The sequence below is a fragment of the Artibeus jamaicensis genome, unplaced genomic scaffold (assembly GCF_021234435.1).
Source record: "Artibeus jamaicensis isolate MK-2021 breed Jamaican fruit bat unplaced genomic scaffold, CSHL_Jam_final contig_1998, whole genome shotgun sequence".
In the NCBI taxonomy this organism is placed as follows: Eukaryota; Metazoa; Chordata; class Mammalia; order Chiroptera; family Phyllostomidae; genus Artibeus; species Artibeus jamaicensis.
Genome location: NW_026521407.1, coordinates 8,804,652 through 8,829,815, shown reverse-complemented (window position 1 = coordinate 8,829,815; position 25,164 = coordinate 8,804,652). Strand labels below are relative to the sequence as shown.

General features: G+C 57.5%; 1 protein-coding gene across 10 annotated transcripts in view; it reads right to left on the bottom strand.

The window, feature by feature from the left end:
• Positions 1 to 25,164, bottom strand: part of MSI2 (musashi RNA binding protein 2) — a 367,224-nt gene that overhangs the window by 44,203 nt on the left and 297,857 nt on the right. For all 10 annotated transcript variants that reach the window (XM_037163779.2, XM_037163783.2, XM_037163784.2 and 7 more), the window contains exons 9-10: positions 12,110 to 12,224; positions 3,343 to 3,417 (exon numbers count right to left, since the gene is read on the bottom strand). In XM_037163779.2, coding sequence (XP_037019674.1) covers positions 3,343 to 3,417; positions 12,110 to 12,224 — 190 coding nt within the window. The remainder of the gene's footprint in view (positions 1 to 3,342; positions 3,418 to 12,109; positions 12,225 to 25,164) is intronic.

The following is a 25,164-nucleotide window of genomic DNA, read 5'->3' as shown; positions in this document are numbered from 1 at the left end:
CAGATGAGGTGGGCACTCACAGAAAGAGCCAGGTGGGTGGAAGGCAGGACCATTGGTAAAGGTTAGGTTGTCCCTTCCTGAAAGGGACACGTGGTTCGTGAATGGAAACACTCGGGATAAAGAGCCTTAGCCGCTCTCCAGGGCCGGGCACCCTTCCGTTTTGTCAGCCAGCCACCTCGAACTGCCCACCAGGATGGAGTCGGAGAAGAGGGGAGGGGTGCGGGGTCCACGCCCATCACAGGACAGACTGGCGGTGAGGAGTGGGTGAAGCGGCACACAGTGAGGACACGGGGGAGAAAGGCCTCGGGACGGTCTGAGGCTTGTCCTGACAACCTAGGACAAGTGGCGCCGACATCTCTGAATCACAGGATCTCACAGCACGGCAGGGGCAGGGTCCCCAGGCCGGCCTGACGGGGGGGACGGAGGGCAGAGAGTTGGGCCGCCCTTCTGCACCGCAGCCCTCTCGACCAGATCTACCAGAAACATTCCTCATGGGCACAAGGCGAGAGACAGATGTCAGGACACAGCAGAGCTTCCCTCGCCAGGATGCCCAGGAACCCCCGGCTGCCTGGGGAGAGGCTGGGGCCCACGGCCAGAGCCACCACTTTGCAACAGGCTCCTCCGAGGTCAGCGGGGGGCCGGTGCAGCCACTGGGTGAAACCAGCCTGGCCCCTCCGGGAGGGGTGTGGGGGGCTGGATGCAGCCACTGGGCCACCCCCTGCTGGCCCGGGGCCACCCCCTGCTCGCCCGGGGCCACCTCCCACTCTGACCCTTTCTGTGAGCAGGCGGCCTCATTCTTGGGGCCACTGATGGCCGTGGGTGAGGACCCACCAGGGGCCTGGAGGGTGTAGGTGGGTAGGGGGAGTTAGATGGCTGGGAAAGAACAGAATGGTCGAGTCCCACAGGTCACAGAGCCTCTGTCCGGCGTTTTATTGCCTGATTTCTGTCCCATTCAAACTCCCGTGACTGTGTTAAGCCGTGGGGAGCTGGTGACAATGGTAAACAGGTGGGCACGGGCACAGTCACCCCAAGCTCGTTCCAGACCCTTTACCAACCCTCTACGCCCCGAAGCCACCAGGGGAGTCCCACCTCATTCTACCACCCTCACCGGTCACTCTCGGACCTCTGTCTGTCCAGGGCAGATGCAGGGACGCAGGACCCTGGGACGGAGCACTACCCGACATTTCCTGGGTTGACCCTCGGGGCTCCGAGGGCAGGCTCTCAGGTGAGACAGGGGCCTCAGCATCGGGTCCACATTGTCACCGCCTACTCTGTCCTCCTGGGACTAGTGCCGCACCAATGGGGCAATGGCAACCTGATTGTGGAGGGAGGCGGGCTGCGCCTGCCCTCTGGGAAGGCAGCCAGGGGCGGGAGGCTTCCCTGACACTGCTCGCAGCTCTGGGGCTGGGCAGGCTGGGAGAGGAACGGAGAACAGGGAGGTGGCGCCCCAGGCCTCCCCTGGGGGGCTTGGTGCACATGAGTGCATGCACGCACACTCGTGCATGGACCACGTACTCCCACGACGGTACACCCTCCCTTCATCATCTGGCACGGCCCATCCAACAGCACTCTCTGTCGTGATGGAAACGGTCTGTATTCTGCACTGACAGTAGCCACGTGTGGCCACTGAGTAACTAAAATGTTCATTCCCTTCATTTCACTTAATATTAACTAATTTAAATCTAAACGTTAGTAGCTGCATGTGGCTGGTGTGACCGTACGGGACAGATGGATGCTAGAGAGATCGTGGAGTGGGCTGTGTGAGACCCAGGCCACTTGGGCCAAGTCCTGGCCCTGCCCCTGGAACCGGGCTCCTCCCTCTCTGGCCATGGCGCCCCCATCTGGAAACAGGGACACTCTGATGGTGGCTCAGACAGAGCGAACTCCAGACCAGCGCCTGGCCCTGGCAGGTATGTCTGTGGTATGTTGTCCTGCCCGCAGCCACTGAGGCGGCCCTCTGCCACAGAGGGGCCGTGGGGAGGCGTCCCTAGCACGGCCAAGGATGCCTGCTGAGGGCTCACCCTGATGGGGCCTGGCCGGCCCCAGGGGAAGGGGCACTCTCACGGGGTGTCCCCCACTCACGCTTCTCTGTCTGGGTCTCTGCTGCTGTGCCTGCCTCTCACTCCTACAATCAGAAAGGTGCACAGCAACCGTCTTGCACAAGCCACTCATTTACAGAAAATGGAAGTGAGGTCCGAAGGTCCAGAGTGACCTGTTCATCAAGGGCAGTCAGGACAAGAGCCTAGGGCTCTGTCACTGGCCAAGAAATCTGTCTTCCATAAGGCACAGTTCTAAGTGACTCCAGTGCCTCCTGACCCATCACCCCCCACACCCTTCCCACCCCAAAGCTCAGCCTGAGTCAAACACCACATCCTGCAGAGCTGGCTTCAGAGCCTCAGCCCCTCAGAGCCGTGTCTTTGCTCCAGCTGCTCCTCAGGCCTGAGCTTCCCAGCCCCTGGGCTGGATGACCACCCAAGGTGTGACACTCTGCCCGAAGCCCAGCTCCCTGTGAAGTGCCCCCCCACCCCAGCGCAGAACCCGAGGACAAAACTCTGCACCTAGCGCCTTCTGGAGAACCCCGCTGTCCTTCACACATAGACACCTCCAAGCACCTCAATATATTCTCCTCTGGACTCCAGGTCAGGGAAGGCTGGGGACATGCCGAGTCCCAGAAAAATCCCCCTTCCTTTTCCCTCCTCCCCTTACCCCTGTAAGACCCTGCCTGCCCTGCTGCCCACCCCAGGTGGAGGCCTCAGGCCCCCGGGCTACGTGGAAGCTGCAGCGGCCTGGGCGCGTCCCTGTGGGCCCTGCCTCCAGTCTCAGACGCCCGCACAGATGGGGCGGAGCATCTAGACTGGGCCCCGCAAGACGGACAGCAAGTCCAAATGCCGCAGCAAACCCGGCGTTCACCAGAAGGGCACCAAAGGCGTGAGGACGGAGCTGGAGGAGGGAAGGGGGGGGAGGGGAGGGGAGGAGGGGGAGAGACTTGAGATAGCGGGCCGGGCGAGACAGCTGCTGACAGGAAACCCTGGGCTCAGAGCTCAGTCCTCAGTGAGAGAAGCCCCAACAGGCTTCAGAGAAAGGACGATGAGGAGGAGGAGGGTGCCTGCCTCAGCCCCGTCCCCTTTCCCCTTGAAAGCTGCCACTCAGACCAGCAAAACGCTTCCTCCGCAGACTGAGCTGCCCCCTGGCCCGGAGTGAAGTGGATCTGAAGTTTAGCACCTATAGGTCATTTCTGTATGGATGTGTGTAGGAGCTGTGTTCTCTTTAGGGGCGCCCCTCCCCCCCAAAACACAGCCTGCACCTAATGTTTCCAAAGCCACCGGAGACACGGTCACTCACCTGGGAACTGATAGCCATAGCTAGGAGCGAATCCGGGGTAGCCACGGCCATAGGTTGCCACAAAGTTGGGGTAGCCTTGAACACAGAGAGAAAGAGCACAGTCCTGTTAGTACAGCCACCGCGGTCTGGGGCGGGGGAGAAACAGCCCGGGTTACTTTCCCCACACAACCATCTGTCTCCTGCAAGGGTCTTTCCTGGCCCGAGTCACCTTGCTCCTGAGGCTAGGGACACTGCTGCCAGCCCGCTGGTAATTAACCCGTACGTGGGCAGAAAGACTCCCAGAGCCACGCACTTTCTCGGCCTGCAGAGTAAATGCCACACGTTTGCACCAAACCCAGGGCCCGTGCCTGGCGCTGACATTTGGAGAGCTTACCCTGTATGTGCTTTATCTTAAAGCTATTGACAGAGGGAGATTAAAGTGCTCGTGATGCCCCCTTCCCAGGCAGTGGGTGACAGCACCAGCCGCCAGCGGAGCAGGCGACACTCAGGGGCCTCTGGAGGAACTCGGGGCCCGACCAGCCGTGGCCCAGAGGGGGGCAGGCCCCGGGAGCCCCCGTCTAAGCGTGGACACTCCACAGGGGGCCAGAACACTCCCTTGGGAGTGGTGAGGCCTCACCAAGCCCCTGAGCTTTGTGCCACGTGTTTCGACAGGCATTTCACAGCAACCGTGTAGTTACCCGGTCAGCAGACCCTGGGGGTGACCGGGTAACTGAGAGGTGCTTGTGAAAACCGCTGCTGGGCTGGGCATGGGGTGCAGAGGAAGCCCTGGGGGTACTGTGGCCTTCTCCGATCTGTTACCGAGCCGCTAGTGGGCGGCCACTTCCGCTCTCAACCCTGCCCCCTGCCCCTCAGCACGCTTCTCGCTCCGTGCCCTGCCTCTTGATTCAGGCCACAGAGAAGGCTGGCGTGGGCTTCTGGCACTGCGCGCCCACCAGCCACAGGAGGCCAATGGCTGCCCTGTCCAGACTCTACCAGACTTACTCGGCCTCCTTCAGTGTGGGGTTCTCCCTGCAGCCTTGCTCTTTAAATGCCACCGGCCACCCTACCACCTGCCCTGCCACCCCCGGCAGCTGGACTCTGGCTTTGACCTCTGAGATGGCTGTTTTTGGGTGGCCCAACACCTGACGCCCCTCCCCTGTGGGTCTTGGAGAGAGGCCTGCCGGCCATCACAGAAGCAGAGAAGACCTTCCTCCTGTTCTCTGAGCCAGGCAAGCTGGGACCCCAGGTTCGGCAAGGGAAGGTGTCAGAGCACAGTCCAGCACCTGGTGGTGGCAGCAGCACCCCCTGACCAGGGCACTCTGGGGTGTCCCTGCGTCGTGGCTGTGGCTCTGACGGCCGAGCTCCCGGTTCCTGCCTGTCCCCCAGGTGTCCTGGCTGTTCTGCGTGCTGCCACGGCCCCAGCCATCACCTCCCCTGCTGTTTCCCGCAGTCAGACTTGTAGCTGCGGCTTCCCACCAGAGTGCTGGCAGAGAGCCGCTTCGGGTCTGTGACAGTCACCATGCCCTCCAGCCACGAGGGTGACAGCTGTCCGCATGTGTCTCTGCAGTTCTACATGACCCGGGAAGCAGCCCAGCACAGGCTCCGGGGCCTCATCATCTGCCCCCCACGGCAGCCATAATGCAGGCCTTCTCTGACCCCGCTGGTGCGCGGACGCTGCTGGTGCAGGGACGGGTCCGCTCGCCAGAACCCGCCTCGTGTGCTGTCAGGCGCCGAGAGTTTGCCGGTCCTCCTGCTGCCCGTGCACAAAGGGCCTCAAAGGTGCAGACACAGGACTCAGCGTCCCTCCCCCCCTCCCTGTGCCTGCTGGGCTGGACAACTGGGGACCTGGGTGCCAGTCCTGCCTCTGGCCCGAGATCACGCCCCTGGGGCATGTGTGTGCACATGCGCGCGCATGGGGGTGGGGAGGTCTTCCCTGCTGTCTGGGAGCTTGAGCCCTGTCCTCCGCAGAAAGCTTCGCTGGACCCCCACTGTCCCCGACAGCAGCCGCCACCCCTCTCCCACGTTCCAGCGGAGCCTTGCCAACCTGCAGTCACACCTCACTGGCCAAGGGACCCGTGTCCACCTCACAGGGGTCTCGCCCCCTGCTCCTTCCCTGCTCGTTTATTTCCAAACTCTAAGGGTCTTCTTGGCAGAAGGCTGCGCAGAGGAGACAGGGCGGCCCTGCAGCGCCCACTAAGGAGCGGGCCCCAGGGGAGACGCGGAGCTCTGGCACTGGTGGGGAAAGCAGGGGACAGAGGGACAGAGACAGGACTCGGGTGCCTTATGTGGACACATGCACACGGGCTGCTTCCCTGGAACTTATTTCATGGCTGGCCAGCTCAATTCTCCTCTAAATTAATCACCTGCGATCAAATCAGAACTTTCAGCACTAGATTTCTTATGCCATTATTTCAGCAATATTGGTAAACGGATTATATGCAGGCAGCCAAATCACGGCTGCCCAGGGCCTTTCCTCATGAAAAATGACCGCTTGGCTTCTCGCTTCAGCGCTGGGGGGGGAGGGGGCCTTAAATATTTCAGTGTTAATCTGACAGCGAAAGTGTGAGCCGACGTGACACTTCGAGACGCCCTCGGGTGGGTGGGGGTGGCGGGTGGTGGACCGCCGTCCCTCCACTCCGTCTGCTCTCTCCGGGGCGGGGCGCGCTCGAAAGCCTTCCGCAGGAAGGAAGAAGGGCGTGGTCAAGTCCCCTCCCGTGTGGGGCCTCACCCCCATCTTCCCGGAGACGTCAACACTGTCTCCTGAACAAGGAAGATGAGAACCGGCTGCTGTCAGAGTGGGGATCTCACCCCCACCCCCCTCGCCGAGCATCCTCTGGGTCCGGCTGATGAAATCATAAATTCATAATACAACATTACTTCAATTTTCCTCTTCATTTACTGCTGTGCAGTGCGGCTCTGCTCAGGTGGCTCCCGGCCCAGCCACACGGGAAGGCGGGCTGGCTGCATCCCAACAGCACATTACGGTGGGCCCAGGCGGGGGCTCCGTCGGGCCACATCTCGGGGAGACGACCCGGCCGCCACTTCCATTAGCAGCTGGGCCCCTTCCGCACTGGCTGCTGCACAATTCATTTGCTCCAGCACTCTGGACGCCTGATCAATCCCATAGTAATTATCTCTTGTCACTGAAGGAAAAAACCAAGCCTTCAGCCTGGATGGCCACCTTTCCTACAGATTGGCTTCCCATTGTGGAGGGGCATGGATCAGAAATCTGTGACAGAATTTGAATTTGCCCGTCAGCTCGTGTCGGGGTGCCTGCTGGGGGGTGCTGGCGGAGTCCTCCGAAGTAAGGCTCCGGATCTCTGCCCCCGGCCCGGGGGATGTCCACCTTCTGCACGGACACAGGCCCCTCCTCTCCCGGGCTCTACTACTCTGCTAGGCCCGGGGCTTGAAAGAGGTGGGAGACAGGGGAACCGTGGGAGTGAGACATCTGCTGTGGGGGCCGCAGGGCACTGTCTGGAGCACCTCCCTGGCTGGGAGGTCTGCACACAGACACAGCGCCACGTGCCCAGAACTGCCCCAGAATCACCTGGAATCACGGGGCTCCTCTGGGCCAGCGCTGTCTAATTTAAATGGTGTAAAAGAAACCTTCAGTTCCACAGACACCCGGGCCACGCCACCAGTGCTGAACTGCTTGCTCCGTGGGGCTGCAGCTGCCAACGTGGGCGGTGCAGACACAGGGCCTTCCCACCACTGCAGAGAGTTCGCCGGCGCTGTGTTGCTCTAGGAAGGACAGTGAAGGGCTGAATTTTGAGTTTCCTCTGTCTACCAGGAAACAGCTCAACCAAAGAGGACCTCCTTGAGAATGACCTCAACACTTATTTTTGGGAAAGATAAATCCCCGTAGAAATTACAAATGAGTCTGGCCACGCAGCTGTGAGTCCCAGCCCACGTTGGAAGTCTGTTTGTGAAGGCCAGCAGATCACAGCTCCTTGTCCCTTCCCGGTGACGGTTTAGGGTTGGGAGGGGTGGCTTCCATTTCCAAGAGGCTTGAGGGTTTCAGAGGGGCTTCTCAGGACGAGCACGAACAGGAAGCCTCCGGCTGTCATCAGCCGGTCAAGTGTCTCTCCTTTTCTGGGCCTGCAGGGTGAAGCTTTCCGAGGCCTCGGCAACGAGGTGCTTTGCCAGCACTGGTATCCAACCTGTTAAATAGCGTCTGCCCAGCGAGGTCAAGAGAGTGAAAGGCGGCAGGATTATGTGGTGGAGAAGGCCAAGGGTAATCGAATGTACCAACAATAATCATGTTTGCTTTTATTAAGTCCACTCTCATTATGAAAAGCCAATGAGGGTCCAGTGCATTGAGCTGGGTAACTGTGGGCAGGGCTCTGCGGCTGCTGCAAGGCAGCGGGTGAGGCAGAGTCGGGGGGCCGCACGAAGACTGTTCCCGAGGGGCTCAGCTGATCTTCGCTTTGTCTAGGCCAAAGGCGGGAGACCTGACCCCTCCTCTTCCTCCTGCGTTCTTTTTAAGGAATTCCCATCAGGCCGATTACAGGCTGTGAGAGCCGGAATAAAATAGCCGCAGTCCCCCTCCCCACCCGCAGGACGTCTGCAGCCAACACTGGAGAGACTGAGGAAGAATCACTGTGGGACTATACGCAGCCCGTCAGCCTCCCTTTGACGAGGCCTCCGAGCGTGGAGACGCCTTAAAGGACATGTAGAAACTAGCTCTGCACTTTCCTGGCCGTTTCCAGACCCGGCAGGCGCGAGAGGCTCCCTTCTCTGCAGCATCTCAGCGTCCAGACCAGGGTGTGGCCCTGGGCAGGCACTCAGCAAATACTTGTTGAATGAATGGATTTAAAAACTTTCATGATTTGTAGTCTCGCTTCGAAAAGGCCCCAGAAGTGCCTTTTCTGTTCTTTCAACAACAATGACAAAAGTTTAAATCACTGAAACCTCATCTCACCGCATTCATTAATAAATTTTTAAAAATGTTCTGCATGAGCTGAGGTCAAATTGCTGTCGGCAGCGAAACAATTAGCCGGATTGCTGTTGGCGGCGAAGGTGAAGGTTCTGGGACTGTGATGCCGACCCAGTGTGCCAGGGAGGGGGTGACCCAGGAGACTGATGGGGACAGGTCAGGCCCTCCTCCCAAAGGGCTGGCCACCCCTCCATGCCACTACGTCAGAGGGAAGAAGCGAGGGTGCCAGTCCCAGCAGAGTGGATGGCAGCCCCTCACCCAGAGGGCCAGGGCGGCACTGGGCAAAGGGAAGGGCAGCCCCTGGGCATTTCTGGCGGGGGCATCGGAGGAACCTCGGGGGAGACCCTGGCCTGGCTAGGGAGGCAGCAGGCCAAGCAGACTGCGAGACTAGAAGTTTGTCCCCTGTGCCCGATTCACCCCTTCTGCCCAGACCTTGGGCTGAGCTGGTTCCTGGCTAGGGGCACTAACCACTCCGGAGTCCCCTCTTACCAGCTGTCCCCAGATGGCTCACCGGAGTGACCAGGGAACTCAGAGGGCCCAGGAGCTGCTGATGCTCAGAGTGCAGCACTCGGCCTTCTGTTGGGAGGTCAAAACACACAGATAATCCAACTCCTTGAGCTGGGGGCCCAAAGCGAAGTGGAGGTGCAGGTGCCAAAGCACAGGTCATACCGGTGGGTCTGGCTTTGCTCTTGGCCATGGGCAGAAAGGGGCCCGAGTGGAAGGGTACTGGGCACCGACGTGAGCCATAACTTGCCCAGGGCCCCCAGTGCGGACAGCTCCCAGTCAGAGCACGCACTATCGTATGCATTTTGTTGACCTGAAGAGACTTTTTTTTTTCACATTTCAGCATCTCTGGAAAGTGGGATCTATCTCACTGCCGACATGGGAAGAAAGCGTCCGTGCAGCTTGGTTAATAGCATGTTTTTCCTTCCAAACGGTTTGCCAGCCACGGCAGCTCAGGTCTGATGAAACACAGCACTGGCCAGGCGTAGTGTGACTTTTAGTTACTCTCCAAAACCCCGTGATGCGAGGATCTCCACAGCCCTGTCTGTGGGTGGGGTACCTGCAGGACAGGGAGGCTGTCTCTTGTCCCAAGTCACACAGCTGATGGGGTGAGGAGTCCAGATCTGATTCTGAAGTCTTGAGCTGTTCCTCTGGCTCACAAAGTCCGCTTTGGTAGAGGCTGGGTTGACCCCCTCCATTCTACCCAAAGGGCTGTCTGCTGGGTTGGCGGGGGCAGAGTGCCTCTGTGACTTTGGGTGGCTGAGTTCTGGGGCCTCTGCCTGTGGCGGTCTCCGTGTGGGCAAAAGCCTTAAGCAGCAGGGATGAGGATGATGGGCTGGGCTGGGGGAGGTTATAGCTAAAGAACTAACAGACTCTTAGCCACAGTATTTTAAATTAACAATTACTTCTTTCCTGTGGCTCAAGGAAGTCATACTCGAGACTCGAGAGGAAGGGGAAAGAGTTGGGGAAGATGAGTAAGCACCTGGCATTTATTGCTTATCTCTGTCCCTGACGGAGCAGGGGCCTATTAAATGGCGTCCAGAAAAGCACAGGGGGCATCTGGGTCTGCCCATCGCCAGCCATGGCCAAAGCCAACTCCAGAGCCACTCAGCTTCCCCTCCCCCTCTTCACATGTGTCCTGCCTGGACCTGCCCCTCTCAGCCGGGCCGGTCGGCTCTCAGGGTTTCAATGCTAGGACCCTCGCAATCCGAGGCTGCTCCTTTTGCCTGGGTGGCCCTTGGCTCACTTGTTCTTCTCGTTCCAGCTAAAATGTCGCCTCCACGGGATGTGTTCCCTGATTCCTGAGACTAGTTTCTATTCCTCTTTACATGCTCTGAAAGTACCCTGTAATCTCCTCTACTATGATAAACCCATCATCTGTATGATGGGCTGTTAAATACCATCTCCCTCACTAGGACCACAAGCTCCAAGAAGGCAGGGGCCACGCACGGCAGGGCCTGGCACACAGTAGGTCTGCAAAGACCCAAGCCATTCAACAAGGCCTCTGGCTGTGGCTCTGTGCAGGGGTTGAGCCTGGGTGTCTGTGGAGATGAGGCCTCACAGAACACACAGCTGGACGTGGCTGCTGCACCTTTGCTCTTCAGCACTGGCCAGAGTAAATCGGCTTCACTCCCACCTCTGCTTCCCCCTGGAGAAAACCCAGTTCATTCTCTGTGCAGCCAAAGGGCATGAAGCTAGACTCCGAAAGGTGGGGGCAGTTTCTGAAGAACTGGATCCTACAAAAAGCTCCCATTTTATGCCCTAAGGCCCTTATACAGACTCCAAAAGCCAGCAGGTAATAATGGGCTCAATTCACTATGGTATTTAAAAAACTCAATCCATTCAGAGTTTCCTTTGATCTACAACACAGGGTAAAGACCAAATAAAAAATGTTTTCTAAGTAAAAGCCAAACAAGTGTCTTAGAGTCAAGCAGGAAATAATTCTCACTGACTTATAAAAATAATCTTATACTAATGACACTCTTACAGAGACATCTATTTAGTTCCGGTTCTTTAACTTTTTCCATGAACAAATGTGTTCCTTGATACCACACCATTTTAATTACTGCAGTTTTGTGCTATGTTCTGATTCTCGGTCACATCAATCTTTTCTCAATTCTTCTTTTAAAACATTTTCTGACTTATTCTTAGTGTTTCTTCTTCCAGGTAAGTTTTAGAATCATTTGCCCAACTTTTAAAGAGTTACAACAGGATTTTTCTTGGAAACTGTTAGACCTGAAATACTAGTTTGAGAAGAACTAACATCTCAGCCATTTCCCTCCTTCTCACAGCATCTCTCTACATTTTAAACTCCACAAAATGACTTTACCTGTCCTTGTTATTACCTCAGAAAAATTCTCCTCCAGAATTTACAAAACCAAGGAACCTTTCATAAATTTAAAACTAAGCTAGGAATGATTGCAGCAAATCTGAAAATACATAAAGAGCTTATCAAACAATGTAGAAGAAAGACTCTCAGCCAAACCGAATGAAAACCCATTAACACCAGGCGGATCATGTGCCTGAATGGGATTTCACCATTAACTACCATTTATCCCATTTAATTAGTATTTTCCCGACACACAATAACTTGCACTAAAATACTGCTCTCTCGCCTTGAAATTTCTAATTATTGTTGCGCCCCACACCATTACGCTTCTCCACAGCGTCCTCAATCTTTCCTGCCATTTAAGCAGCAAGATTTTCAATTATCTACACAGGACGGACAGAGATACCTTTAAGGACGGGGCATAATATGCAACTCAATTTTTCTAAAAGCCAGGAGAGATCATTTTTAGTCAGGACAAACATACTTTGTCTTTCATCATCTTTTTTTTCAAATAAAGAATAAAACAGGCTATTTAAAACATCTATTTAAATGCAAATTTTGATATCCCAAGAGAAAAATGTTAATCATTTAAATAGACAGGATTATCGTCCACCCTCACCACTTCCCCCCTCTTTTCTCAAGTTTAAGAAGACGTAGCCTCAGCCCATACAAGTTCAGCCAGCCAGGAGTCCTTAGGTCTTTAAAATCTCTCAGGCAGGAGAGAGGGCTGGGGCAGACACAGGGAGTGCCTTGTTCTCTTTTTGAAGGTGGGGGTGGAGGGAAAGAAAATAATACCCAGCCCCTCCTATAAGCCAGGCACAGGATGAGATGATCATCCGTCCATCCCTCTTTATCTCAATGCCCATAATCACCTTGCAAAGGGTTTATTATTCTCAGCTGCAGATGTGGAAACCAAGGCTCAGAGACCAGCTGGTCAGTAGCCTAGTGGGGTGTACAGGCTTCCGAAGCCCCAAGCCTGTGGTGACCCCGCTGGGTCGCTGGGTCCCACCCCGACTCACCCAGCATCCCCATGCCAAGCATGAACGCATCCATGGTGTAAGGCAGTCCCCGGGCCCGGCCTCTTGTCCCAGGTGGGAACATGACTTCTTTCGGCTGAGCTTTCTTACATTCTACCTGTTAAACAGAAAAGTGAACAAATGAGATGCAAATGAATTCCACATAAATGTCAAATGCAGAACTGATCCGGTTACAAGCTGGGTTATTTTTAGCCTTGCTCCTTACTCACTGTAAAAATAGCCATGCCGAGTAAATGGGCTGCAAAATAAATATTTAAGAAAATACACCACTGGCGCAAATCCTGCTTCGGAAAAACCTACAAGGATGAAATTGGGTTTGGAAGGACGGCAAGGACATAGACTGAAGATACACATGTGTGGGTTGGGAGATCCCATGGCGCAGGAGGCCCGAGAGAGGAAGGGAGGCGGACGCGGCTGTCGGCGGTGCCCGTGAATAGCAACAACAGCAGCAACGGTGACAATCCCGCATGCCTGGCTGGCCCCTTTCATGTTTACAAATTTCTCTCACATTCCTCCAAGTTGACTCCTCACATCCCGGTCATGTGATGTGACCGCTAATTAAATAGAGAGGCCGATTAGTCTTAGCTCCATTTCACAGGTGAGAAGACTGAGCATCCGAAGACTTGTGTGAAGGGCACCAACTGTGTCCTGGTTTAGGCAGGCGAGGAAGCCGGATTTTTTAAATTCCTAGGTGGGCGATGCCGCCACTTCTGTAAAACCCGGCCCGGCACACTCCCCAGGAAGTCGTGAAATTGGGCACTGATTCCGTTCGTCTGGATTACAGGTTTCTCGTTCTGCGCCTACATCTTTAAGGGGTCGATAATCATTTCTTTCTGCTTCCTTTCGCCTTCAAAATCTCAGAATCCCATTCTGCTCACACATCCAGGAGTCACTTAGTTAACAACATGTATCTGTCAGTATCTATATCTATAAAAACAGTATGTAACTCGAACCCCAGGAAATAAGTGAAACTGTTGCCTGCTGAGGTTCCTACCATGTTTTTAATGGCATCCCTTGCTCAGTGCTCACTTGCTTTCAGTTTATGGATGAACTTCACAAGCATCGCCAGCCAGTAGCCAGTCCCACTGCGGATGAAGATGAGACGTTGTAGGGTCAGGCAGGGCTACTTGCAGTGGCCAAAGTAACCGTGCGACAGCCTGAGTGACGGGGTAAGACAAGAATCGGGTATTCAAATAGCAGTCTGGGGCCACCTGGTATAGGGGCCAAACCTCCACACAGCTCGGCAGCTGCTGCGGGTGTCACTGTCACACGGAAAATGACCACTGCTCACAGCACGTCTGAGACACGAAGGAAAAGTTCAACTGCGTGCAGTATGCTTTGTGCTAAAAGGGGCCTCCCTAGGTTGCCTGTTTTGGAGACTTTCTCATCCCAAATGGTTTATTAAAAAAAAAAAATTAGTGCTTAAGGCTAGGGGGAAACTTTAATTACCTCAAATATGAACTCTTCTTTCTTCAAAGACACCAGGTAGCAGGTAGTACTCCTGTTCTTTACCACCATGCTTTTAAAAAGCAGACCAAATGGTTTGACATATTTGTGACTGACGTGCTGGCAACACGAGAGTTTTTACAGATTAAAAGGGGAGAGATGAGTAGCCCCCAAAGAGGAATGGGTGAGGACGGGAATGGGCAATTCACACATGGCAAATAAAGACGCCCGCGCCCAAAACGAGACATAACTCTCGCCTGTCAGACTGGCCGTGATGAGAGAAAGGATTATTTGATGCCGAGTCCCCAAGAGTCTGGGCAGGAGGGGTGGAAATTGGCACATATTTTTCCAGAGGACAACCTGACACAAAAAAATCAAAAGCCGTACATGCACACATCCTTTAACCTAATAAATCCTACTTGTAGGAATTTAACCTGCAAGGCCTTACGGATGAGGCTCTTCACCACGAGCATTAATTATCATTAAAATAGGGAAATGCCCTGCATGTCCAAGAACAGGGAGTTGGCGGGGCTGAGCGGGGCTCACTGCGGCTCACGGAAAGCCACGCAGATGTGGAGAAGCATGCTGGGGACGACACGCGTGGGCAGGGGGAGCCCGCAGTCCCGGCAGACCAGGGTGGTCGGCTGCCCCAACTGCGAGCGAGGAAAGAAGCAAATGACAGTGACTCTGTGGAAAACAATCAAGGGTATACACCAAAGTTGTGTTCGAGTGGTTTTGTTCTTTAATTCCCAGTGAGCATTTCATTATTGTTCATTTCTCTAATTTTCTGCTCAAAGTGTCTTTACTGCTGAGAGCAGGAGGGGAAGGTGACTGCAGGGAAATGAGTCCCCTCTTCCTGTAAGAGGCCTGAGGTGGCCTCTGAAAATGGTTCGCTGTCCGCTTGACCCAGAAAACTCCACAACATCATGCAAATCAAGAGCTTTAAATTTTCATGGTCACTTTTAAGAACTCTCGTGAAACTGCCAGGCCACCAAGGGTATGCACATCTGAAAACCCACCAAGTATCTGAAGGATGTTACTTTACAGAAGCAGTGTGGGCCATTCTGTCCTCACAACGGTGGAGTTGGTAGGTGTGCCCAGGCCAAAGAGTGGGGCTGGGTGCAGGGTGGGTGCCCCCAAAAGACTGCTGAATTTTTGCTACACATGCTTAAAAAGGCAGAGAGTGGTGCTGAACTTGAGGGTTTAGAGGCAGCCTCTCTGGTCCTGGAGCCCACCCCAGTGACCACGGCTCCTGAGACACAATGCGGAGGTCACGGAGCTCCTGGGTGGGTGGGCCCACGCACGAGCTCTCAGACCTGCCCCACTGAGATGACCCCACTGAGGAAGAGCAGACTGTTCCCACACCAGAGAGGAGGTCACACGGAAAACACGGCATCCGAGAAGAAACTAAAACAATGGCCTGGGAGTAAAGCCACCAAAAAAGAAATGCTAATAAAAAAAAACCAAAACAGAAAGGAAGGAGGGAATCAGAATTGGGTGTGTCAGCTTTCTCCACTAAACCCAGGGGCGACCACTTGCTCCTGGACGCCAGACCCACCCCCCAGGACTCAGAAGCAGGCTGAGAAACCGCGAGTGCAGAAGCCTGCCCGAGCCCGGGAGATGGGTGTGCTCTACCGAGGCAGACAGATAATCACCTGCGGGATCCGGAATAATACCGATAACCAGCTCGCTTCCTAACAGCCCTATCGGTGACAATCTATTGCATTGTCTTATGAAAACCTGCTGCCTGTTCCTAGGCAACCTGATCAACGGAAATTCCAGGTTTATACAATTTTCATTTAGGGAACATAAAGGTTAACTGACTGTAATGGGAATAATTTAAACAAACCCACCTACTCTTCGTCTCACTGAGAAGGGCTGGCAGCTCTGTGTAATTCTGCTGTCTCTGCGGGTGTTGTTCTGGGCAGCACCGACTGTGTGGGTTCTGTCAACCATGCGTGCTCCCGGGGCCAGAGGCCCTGGCCTGCGTACTCTCTGGGGGACCCCGGCAGGTCCGGGGCACTTGAGTGATGGGCGGAGGCGGCAGGCTCGCCCCAGGGAGCCCGGTCGTCCAGCCCCTGCTCCTCGGGTGATGTCATATGAAGACAACGAACAAAAGGCGAAAGAGGCAGAGCCATCCTCTGTTATCTTGAGTCCCGTTAGAGGGGCTTGCAGGGGGTGGAACTACATCCTTTACCCCTCCGACTGGAAGAAACCTCATCTCCCTTCAGCCTGCTAGTCCCCAGGGCAGGGATCAGGGTCAGCCCCTACCTTCCCTGGTCCCTCAGTGATGTTCCATACAGAGTATGGATTGGCTTATGCGTTCCTCATGGTCAAGGAGACGCGGTCTATCTAAGTCGATGGTGCAGAGGCCCTCCGTGCGCCTGGCCTCCCCGTCTGGGTCCCCACTCTACTGAAAAGAACAGACTCTGTCTTGTTCTCCTGACATTAGCCAAGTCCTTACACGTCAATCTGCTCCTTGTCACTTCTGGACCTGTCAGCCTCTGGAGCCTTGAGTTAGACCACATTGGGGCCACACCCTCCCACCCTAACCGCTGCTCCCTCCCACCGGGCCCTGTGCGAGCCAGAGAACTTGGACAAACAACCCAAGTTACGGTCAGAGCCCGAGCGGGGAAACCCCAGCCTAGCCCTGCGGCCGAAGTCATGTACTCAGTCCATCTGGCCACACGCCGTGTCCCAGGGAGCCGTGCAACCGGCCTGCCCCCAAGTCAGTGGCTCCAGCAGCAGTTCATCTCCTTTTCTCCTGGTTCTGGGAGTGTGGGGGCTTGGTGGGGCTCCTGCTTGCTGCCTCTCATGTATCTGTGGTCAGATGGCGGCCCAGGGGGCCTCTTCACTCACAGAGCAGACAGGGGACACGGGCTGGGCTGGGACTGTCCATGAGGGTCCGCGGGAGGAGTGGGGGCTCCTCGTGGCTTCTCCGAGCCACTTGGCCGTCTCACGGTTATGGCAGTGAGTCCCAAGCAGAAGCATTCTGAGAGGAGGCGAAGCTGCAGGCTTCTCGCAGCCCAGCCCTGGGAGTCACGCTGTCACTTCCATCACGTTCTACTGGTGGGAGGGGGACTGGCCAGGGCCTGGCTACTGGAAGGTGTGGATCCCCGGGACCGTCTCTGGAGACTAACTACCAGCTGAGGTAGACGGGGGGCCACGAGCAGGCAGGGCAGTGGGATATAGTCCGCCCGCCCTCGGTGTCCTGTGGGCTGGGTTCCCGGGGCAGTGGGAACGAGGGCGCCGTGGGCGCCGTCACCACGGGACCTGCCCTCCCAGGGCAGCCGCAGAGACGCTCGACTGGCTCCCCAGCGGTCAGACCTCTCGCTCCAGCACCATCCCGCAGGCCCCCCATGTGACCTGTGCTCCCCGCCCCACACCGAGCGCTGCCTCCGTAGCAGCCGTGGTGGGGGTCGAGTCTGAGGGAGGAACGTCTCTGAGTGCCTCTCCCGATGGTCGCCATTGCTGTTGTCTCAGATGGCACGCAGAAAAACCAGTCTGGTGGGGGGGGGCAAGAGATTCAGCCCGGCGTGCTGTGTGGATTTGTGCACGTAAGGAGCTTCCGAGGACACTGGTACCTGGCCTCTTGCTCCAGGAAGATGAGGTCTCCCATTTGTAAGTTTCGTGGCTGGCAAAGCCAAGAAGCGGTCCCACCCACTGGGGCTGCAGACCAACTCCCCAAAGGTAGATGGGATTGGCTTTAAAACTCCAGTCTCTAACAGGCAGCTCTGCTGGGCAAATGGGCCTGGGAGGAGGAGAAGGCGTGGCTGCCTGTAGCCCTGGGTTCGGGGTCAGAAGGACGACCCAGCTGGACGCTCCATGAGGCTGTCCTTCCGAGGACGGGCCGGAGGCCCGCGGTGCGCCTGCCTGTGCGCTCTCTCAGCCTTGGCGCCGGCTGCTGCCTGTCGGGGTGGAGCACCTTCCTGTCGGGGTCCAAAGCAACCCAGCAAGGCTGTGTCTAATGCCGTCACTTACAGAGAAGCGGCAAGGAGAGCACCACACACCTGGACACCCTCTGCCCAGACTCGCCTGCGGCTAACAGCTCGTCCTTGTGCCTGGTCGCCTGCACTCCCCTGGCCCGTAGCCATGATTTTCCCTCTAAGCCACTCGAGAGTGAGTTGCTCGCACTATGCCATTCCTTCCCTAAACGTGAAGACGTTCTCTCCCGTAGCCGCGGTGCAGCCACCCACCTTAGACACTTAACATCGACGCCGTGCTTCTACCTGATCTACCGCCCACACTCCTGTTCTGGCAGTGGGCCCAGCGGTGCCCTTTGTCACGCTCTAGCCACCAAGCAGGAGGGGAGGCTGCGGCCCAGGGACATCAGACACCTGGGCCACGGTTGCAGACCCTGTCCATGGGGGCGGAGCCGCTTGGCACTGGCTCTCCGAGAAAGCGCTGGGACCTCTGTGGGCCAGCGTCCCGCCACCGACTGGCCGTCTGAGGAGGATGCCAAGGTCTGGGAAGTGAAAAGGCTTTTTGTGTCTTCTCGGTTTCTACACAAACGGCCCCAGTCGGCACGCCCGCAGGGCCAGGAGGGAAACCAGACCGGCCCTGGTCTGGGGAAACCCAAGCCCTGTGCCCGTGGCCTTGATTTTCAGCCCAGGACAAGGAAACTCTGTGTGGCCTGAAGAGGCCAGTGTTTGCAGCTTCGCTGCTCACCCTGAACGGGTCGCGCTGGAAACCATCTACTCCTCCGGGGAGAGAGGGGCCTATTTCACAAGACGAGGTCCACCGCTGCTCAGAGAGATCCACCTGGACTGCCTGGCCAGTGGGAAGAGAGGGGGACCGAGGGGCAGGCTTGGGCTCGGTGGGTGAGTCATGCCCTCCTCGGTGGGCACTGTCCTTTTGTAGAGCTTCCTGAAAGACAGAGCCTGACCTGGTCTTGCCCTTCCCAGTGGCTTCTGGCGGATTCCAGGCCAACGCTGCTTCTCTGAAGCCCCCGGTTGACCATCTCCTGCCCATTAGGCCTCAAGTACATTCCAGGAAAGGGGTGATGACACCCCAGTGTAAAGATGGGTACTGCCTGGAGTCCAGTGGCTACCCGGACTCTGCAATAGGCCGCACCCCAGAAACCACACACAAGCTCCCCGCTGGGCCAGGGCCGCCCAGGACCACAGCCTTCCCTCCTCCCGCCCACCATTCTCTCCTGCCCTCTCTGCCCGGCACAGGCATCTCTGCAGACCCCAGCAGGGCGGGACCCTTCGTGGGGCTTGTGCAGGTTTATAACCAAGATCCAGAGGCGACCTGCTCTTAAGGACCCCCAGACCAAGGAAGACGGACACACAGCGGGCTCTGCGGGGAGGGGCCGAATCACTACTGTCCTCACAGCACCGAGGGCTACTGAACGTGCCAGGAAGCCCCCGGGCAGCTCCAAAATGAGGATGAGGTGCCCGGGCCCTTTGCTGAACAACAACCAAGAACTCCGAGGTGGCACCAGCAGAGCACTGAACCGTGAGGCCCGCCTGTGAGGGCAGGGCCTGTCCAACCGTGCAGGCTGTCGCCCAGCAGCCGGCCCTGCTGGAGGCAGCCAGTGAAAGAGTTGAAGAGAGAGGCTGACGAGCCCCAAGGTGCGGACAACAAGCATGGAAACAACCTGCACAAGACAGGTGGAGAGGGCCAGCAGGACCCCGCCCTCCTCCACGTGGGGCTCCCCCCACCCCCACTGAATTGGGCCCACTGGGCATCTCTCTCTCTCTCTGAGTAACTGTCAGAGAAGCAGGTCACCTCATCTAGGTTCCCATCCGCTCCAGGTTCCCGTCCGCCTGTGTCCCTCTACTTGTGCCCGGCCGGCAGGAAGGAACGCAGCGTGGGTTCGGCACTCCCCGCAGGCGAGGCATAGTCCCGGCGTCGTGTGCACGCACACGTGTAATGGGAAGGCTGTGCACACACGGGCGCACACACGCGGTGCGTGTAAGGTGCCATGTCTGACACGGACGTCCCCAGAGAATGTTCACCATTCTCGGGACCCTCGCTAATCAACTCCTTTCCTCTGAGTTGGCCTAAGTGGCCTCCGTTACACAGGAAAGGAAAATGAGGCTGTGAGTGATGATTGTCAAGGTCACAGCACCAGGAGCGGCACAGCCAGGGTCCAACCCTCAGTCCCCGCCTCCCGTCAAAATCCCTGCTCCATCTCTGGGCCTCTGGGTACCCAGGTCCTGCCCCCATGGCCCTCCCCACTGCCCTCTGTCCACCCTCAAGGGCCACTCTGATACCCCGTTCTCCACAAGGCCACCGGATCCCGGTGCCAGAGCTGCCTTCCCCACACTTCCAGGGTAAACTCCACGCACGGCTTCCTCAGCCACGGCAAAGTGGGGCATGCCATAAGCCAGTACCGTTGGTGCCAGGCTGAGAGGCCGGCCAGGTACAGACGCAGAGAGGAACCCCTACAGGTGCGGCTCTCCCTTGGAGGTGCTCAGAGCTGGGCAAGGAGCGGAGGGGAGCTGGTCCCAGCTCCCCAATGACAGCGCCCCCGCCCTGCCAGATCCAAAGGCAGAGCCCTGGCCCGTCCACCACAGTCCAGCCTGAAGGCTGAGGCTCCTGACTTTTCTGTGTCCGGTTTTCTCAACGGTAAAGCAGTGATGGAAATCCCTGCCCCCGGGGTGGCGGGGAGCTCATAAAACAAATGAGTGGGTGCTGGATGAGGCTGGCAGGGTGCAGCTCTCACTGTCCTCCGCACAGAGCCTAGGTGAGTGCTTCGGGAGGCACGAAGCCAGTTCCCATCTGTGCTGACTGGGGTCACGCCCAAAGCCCGGGGAGCAGAGGGCAGGGAGGCGGGTGGCTGCTGCCCCCCGGCCTGGCAGACCCCATGCGTGCTGCTGCTGGCTCTCTCCCTGACCTCCCCCACCTGCCGTAGGGTCGGGCCTCCCCCTGCTTTCCTCGGCAAGGTGCACAGGGAGCTGTGCGGTCTGCGCTATTTGAGGAAAAAGCTGATGGTGGCAGCAACAGCTGTTCTCCTTTTCTTTCTGGGAACCTGCAAGGACATTTCAAAGTGAAGAGAAACCTCAGCTTCCAGCAGGTGCCCAATTCTGCCACCAAGTGGGGGCTTCCCCCGGGCCAGACGGGCTTTGCCAGAGACCCTGCGCTGACGGGCTGTCTCCCCGGTTCTCCATGACAGCCACGGACAGAAACTCACAGCTTGTGAGTCGCTTGCACCTCCCTGGGAAGTCAGGCCACGAGCAAAGTCAAGGAAGACCAGGCCCCAGGCAAGGGGTACAGAGAGCGGGGGGCCTCTTCTGGCACCTCCTCGCCCCGTCCCCTGGGTGGGGCATAGGAGGTGTGGGGGGCAGCACAGGTGGCCCGGAGCTGAGGGGCTCCGAGATACCGAGAGAGATGCTCTGTTCTCCTCAGCCCCACCCGCCTCGATGACCTCACTGGAGGGCAGAGGACGGGCAGAGCTGCCAGGACTGGGGACTGAGAGGCCACCTCCCCTCAACCACATTACTTCCGCCAAAAGAGCAACACACATTCCCCCCAACCACCTGCCTGGCCTCCCCAGCGCGCGCCTCACCTCCCCCCAGGTGCAAACCCCTCTGCCCCAATTAGCAGAGCCTCCAACGACACAGGCGTGCCAGCTCGGGGTGGGGGTGGGGAGGAGAGGCACAGGACCGCCCCCTCTCCACGGAAACGTGCGATTCATTTATTAAGTGCCTCTCTGGCATTTCCTTTTTTTTTTTTTTTTTTTTGCCTTCATCCTGCTTGTTTAATATTGCATTTGACATTCTCATTTTATAAATGGTAACAGAAGCAGAATGGATGGCTAAAATTAGCTTACGAGTGAGAATGATGCTACAAATAGGATGGTGAACACAGAAGCCTAGTTAATTCCACCCACACTACTCCCCCCGCCCTCCACTTTTGGGCTGGTTCCCAACCCAGCTCTCAGGCTTCCGGCTGAGGAGGAGCAGCCACAGGGAGGGGACGTGTGCCAGCCACTGGGCACCCTGCCAGGAGGCAGTGCACTATGCCCACCCAGCCTGGGGCCTCTGTTGACCACCTGGCCCGACCTGAAGCACCAGGTCCCAGAGGTCAACCCAGGCTCTTCGGTCTTCTCCTCCTGCCCCCCCCCCCCCCACTGGAGGGGCTGCCCCAGGCTTAATCCCCCAGGGCGCCTGGGGTGGGAGGCAGCAGCCCTGAGACTCACCAGGCTTGCTTACGCTGAGAAGTGGGTTTTTCAGAGCCTCCCCCAAGGGCTATTCAGCTGAAGAACTTGAGTCCACCCCCTGGGACCACACAGCTATGAGGTCCTCTGCTCTGAGGGTGTGCTGCTTCCCCTCCACTTGGGGCCACTGCACGGAGGGAGCCCACCTCACACACCCCGCCCTCCCCGGAGACTCAGGGCCCAGTCCGGCCTGGGTCTGCACACCTGCATTTCACCGACTCCTAATTAGCCTAGGACCACCTTCACCTGCGATTACGGATTGTTCAATAAAATGATTCTAGAGTAACAACAGTGATGGTGGTGGTAAGAGTAAAAACACCTGTCACTTTGATGGAACGTGCTGTGTCCCAGTCCAATCCCTGCACCTGTCCCGAACCCCAGCCCTCCGTGAGGCAGGTGTCCGTCCTACAGGGCACCATTCCTTCACTCCCCAACTTGCCCCTCCGGCCCCAAACCCCCAAGGCATCAATCCTTTCCTGGGGCTGCTATCCTACCGCTATCCTAAACCCCAGCAGCTTTTTGAGGCACCCCAGCCCCCACACACTGCTTCTGACTAGTAAAAAGCTGACTCAGTAGTGACCCTGGGTGACCTCTCTGCTAAAAGCCTTTCCCCACATCCCCTGATCCTGTCCCCTTGAGATCAGCAGACCCCACCTGCTCAGAGCTACTTCAGTCTGAAACTGTAGCCCACAGGCCAAATCCAGCGGCTGCTTGTTTTTGTAAACAGGGTTTTAATTAACATAGCCACACCCACTCATTTACATGCTGCCACGGGCTGCTTTTGCATGATCCTGGTAGTTTTGACAGATGTAGGGCTCTCAAAGCCTGAAATATTTACTATCTGGCCCCTTAACAAAAGTTTGCTGGCCCCTTGTTTTGGGCCAAATGGAGGGAATGTGCAGTTACCGGGAGGTCTTCTGGAGGTGTGACTCCTTTGAGGCTGCTGGACTCTGCACCCTCCACCTGAGAAGGCTGAGGCCCCCGGGGGGAGCGACCACACGGGGCTCTCTGTAAGCTGCAGAGGGGGGTGGCCCTTTCCCTCCCCACTGCGCAGAGCAGAGCAGGTGCAGAAGGGGGCACTTCCCGACTGTAGGTTAACCACCAGTGGATCTGGGATTCAGGTGTGTTCCAAAGTCCTGGGAACCCTCTAAATGACCAGGTCTCGAGACCAGCAGGTCTCGACTAGGAGACAGGGACATTGCATGCCACTCAGAGGATCCAGCCCTTCACCCCACTGATGTGCCCACACAATCTCCAGTCACTGCCCCAAGACCCACATCTCAGGGCAAGGTGGAGTCCGCCTCGGGGTGCGGGAGACCTGGTCTCTCCGACCACGAGGGAACGTGAGGTGGTGCGAGAGCACCAGCCTGGCCTGGGGTCCTGCGGCAGGCAGGTCACCTGGCTCTGTGCTCTTAGGGTCCCAGGCCCCTCATCTGGGACCCCTTCTTCTGACCCTGGGCGGACGATCTGTGGCCCAGAGCTCCTGTGTCACCTCTCATTAGCAGTGGCCCTTGCCCTGTGCTTCTTAAGACTTTACTGTGCACAGGAATCACTGAGGATTTGCCAAAACGCAGGTTTTGATTCGGTGGGTCTGGGGGGACCCGAGGCTTGTTTCCGACAAGCCTGCCAGCAGCTTAGCAATGCTCGCACATCAGATCACCTCACAGGAACAAGAAGGACCGAACGCTCACAGGCATCCGCAGTAATCCGCGTATAAAGCAAATACAGACTCACATTCGCTGGTCAAATCAATCCGCCTTTTCAATTATGAGGTTTGCCTAAGTCGGCAGCAGGGCGTGTAACAGGAAGAGCACAGGGTTGGAGCCAGAATGACACGGGTTCGAATCCCAGCTCTGCCACTAAGAACCGTGGGCTGTGCAGTCTCTTCACTGCTCGCTTGTGTCCCCATCTATAAAACGGGGCAGTGGCCCCTCCCTCAGGACAAAAGGAGACCTCGTGTCCACCACGCTCCACTGCAGTGCCCGCTGAACGGCAGTGCCCTTCAGTGACTCACGTGTGGGTCAGGCTCCACCCGAGGCGCCCTTGCCTGGGCACCGCCCAGACTCCAAGTTCTCGCCCAGTGAGGCCGGTGTCGCCTCCTGATGCTGCTGGAGGTGGGGCCTGAGCCCAGCTCCGAGGAGGCCTGGGGCAGGTCCTTGCCGATTCCCGCCTCCCCCTCCGTGGCTGCCCGGACCGCTTGTTGCTCGCCAGGAGGCTGCCGGCGCTAATCAAGCAAGCGTCCCTGCTGCTTGGGGGCCGCTTCAATCAGGGCACGCGGCAGGAGGCGTTATTAGCTGCGCCCGTGCCTGGGCTTGCAGAGTGGCCCGGGGCGGCCCCCTCTGGAGGGCCACCGGGGGCTCCGCACACGCACGTGTCGGCGTCCGTGCGTCCTCAGACCTGTGCCGGGACAGGGAGGGGCTGAGCCTCGGCCCCCGTGGCTGGGCCCTGAGCTGCGATGGTGGCTGCCTACATCCCAGGCCCCTCACTCCCGTCTGGAGACCCACTGTGGCTGACAGGGGCCACTTACACACCAACGCGGCCCTTCTCCCTCGTGGGGAGTGGGGCCCTGAGTGAGCCCATCTCCTTTGCCTTCTCCTAGGAGAACAGGAAACCGCACGGGCCACGACGTGCCTGAGTGGACAGTCCATGGCCGTGGAAGGCCACAGGCCAGCTGGATGACCTTTGAAGTTCCTCCCGGCCCGGAGAAGGGGAATAGCCAGTTGGTTACGAATGTGGGCTCTGGACGTCAGCTTTCGGGGCCTGAATCTGGTGCTGCCACCACGGACCCCGCGGCCCTGGGCAAGTTGCGGAACTTGTCTCTGCCTCACCTTGCTCATCAGTAAAATGGGGATGATGATTGGCACCTACACCACAGTGGGTGTGATGACCTAGTAAGACGAGGCGTGTAAAGTGAGTGCTCAGCAGGGCATGTAATCAGCACTCAAATACATTAGCTGTTGAGGGGTCTTTGTGCGGGAGGGCGCCACGTGGGGTCTTCTGGGCCATCCCCCTGCCACCACCCTGGAGAGGGAGGCGGAGTTCTTGTACTCCCGGCTTCCCGAGCAGCACGCAGGCCTGCTGCTGACTCCCGGGATGACGGAGAAGGGCCTTCATTTTTTAAAATGTCCAGGAGACTCACCAACCCAATCAGGTGGGAAATGGCTCTGAAAACGAGGTGCCCCGAGGTCACGTGCTCCCTATTCCAAGTCTTCTCCCTCCATCACTCACACAGGCTACCGAGTGCCAGGGACAGGAGAGCCGGGTTAATCCAAAGACCCGGACTCCAGTCCTATGCTTGTGACTCATCGGCCGTGAGCCCCTCTGTTCTGTGAGGGGGAGACAATGGGCTCCAGGCCTGACCAGGGGTGGTGCGGTTCTGCCCCTGCTGGGTTCACCGGGAGACCACCGGGCTCTGGGAGAGGGG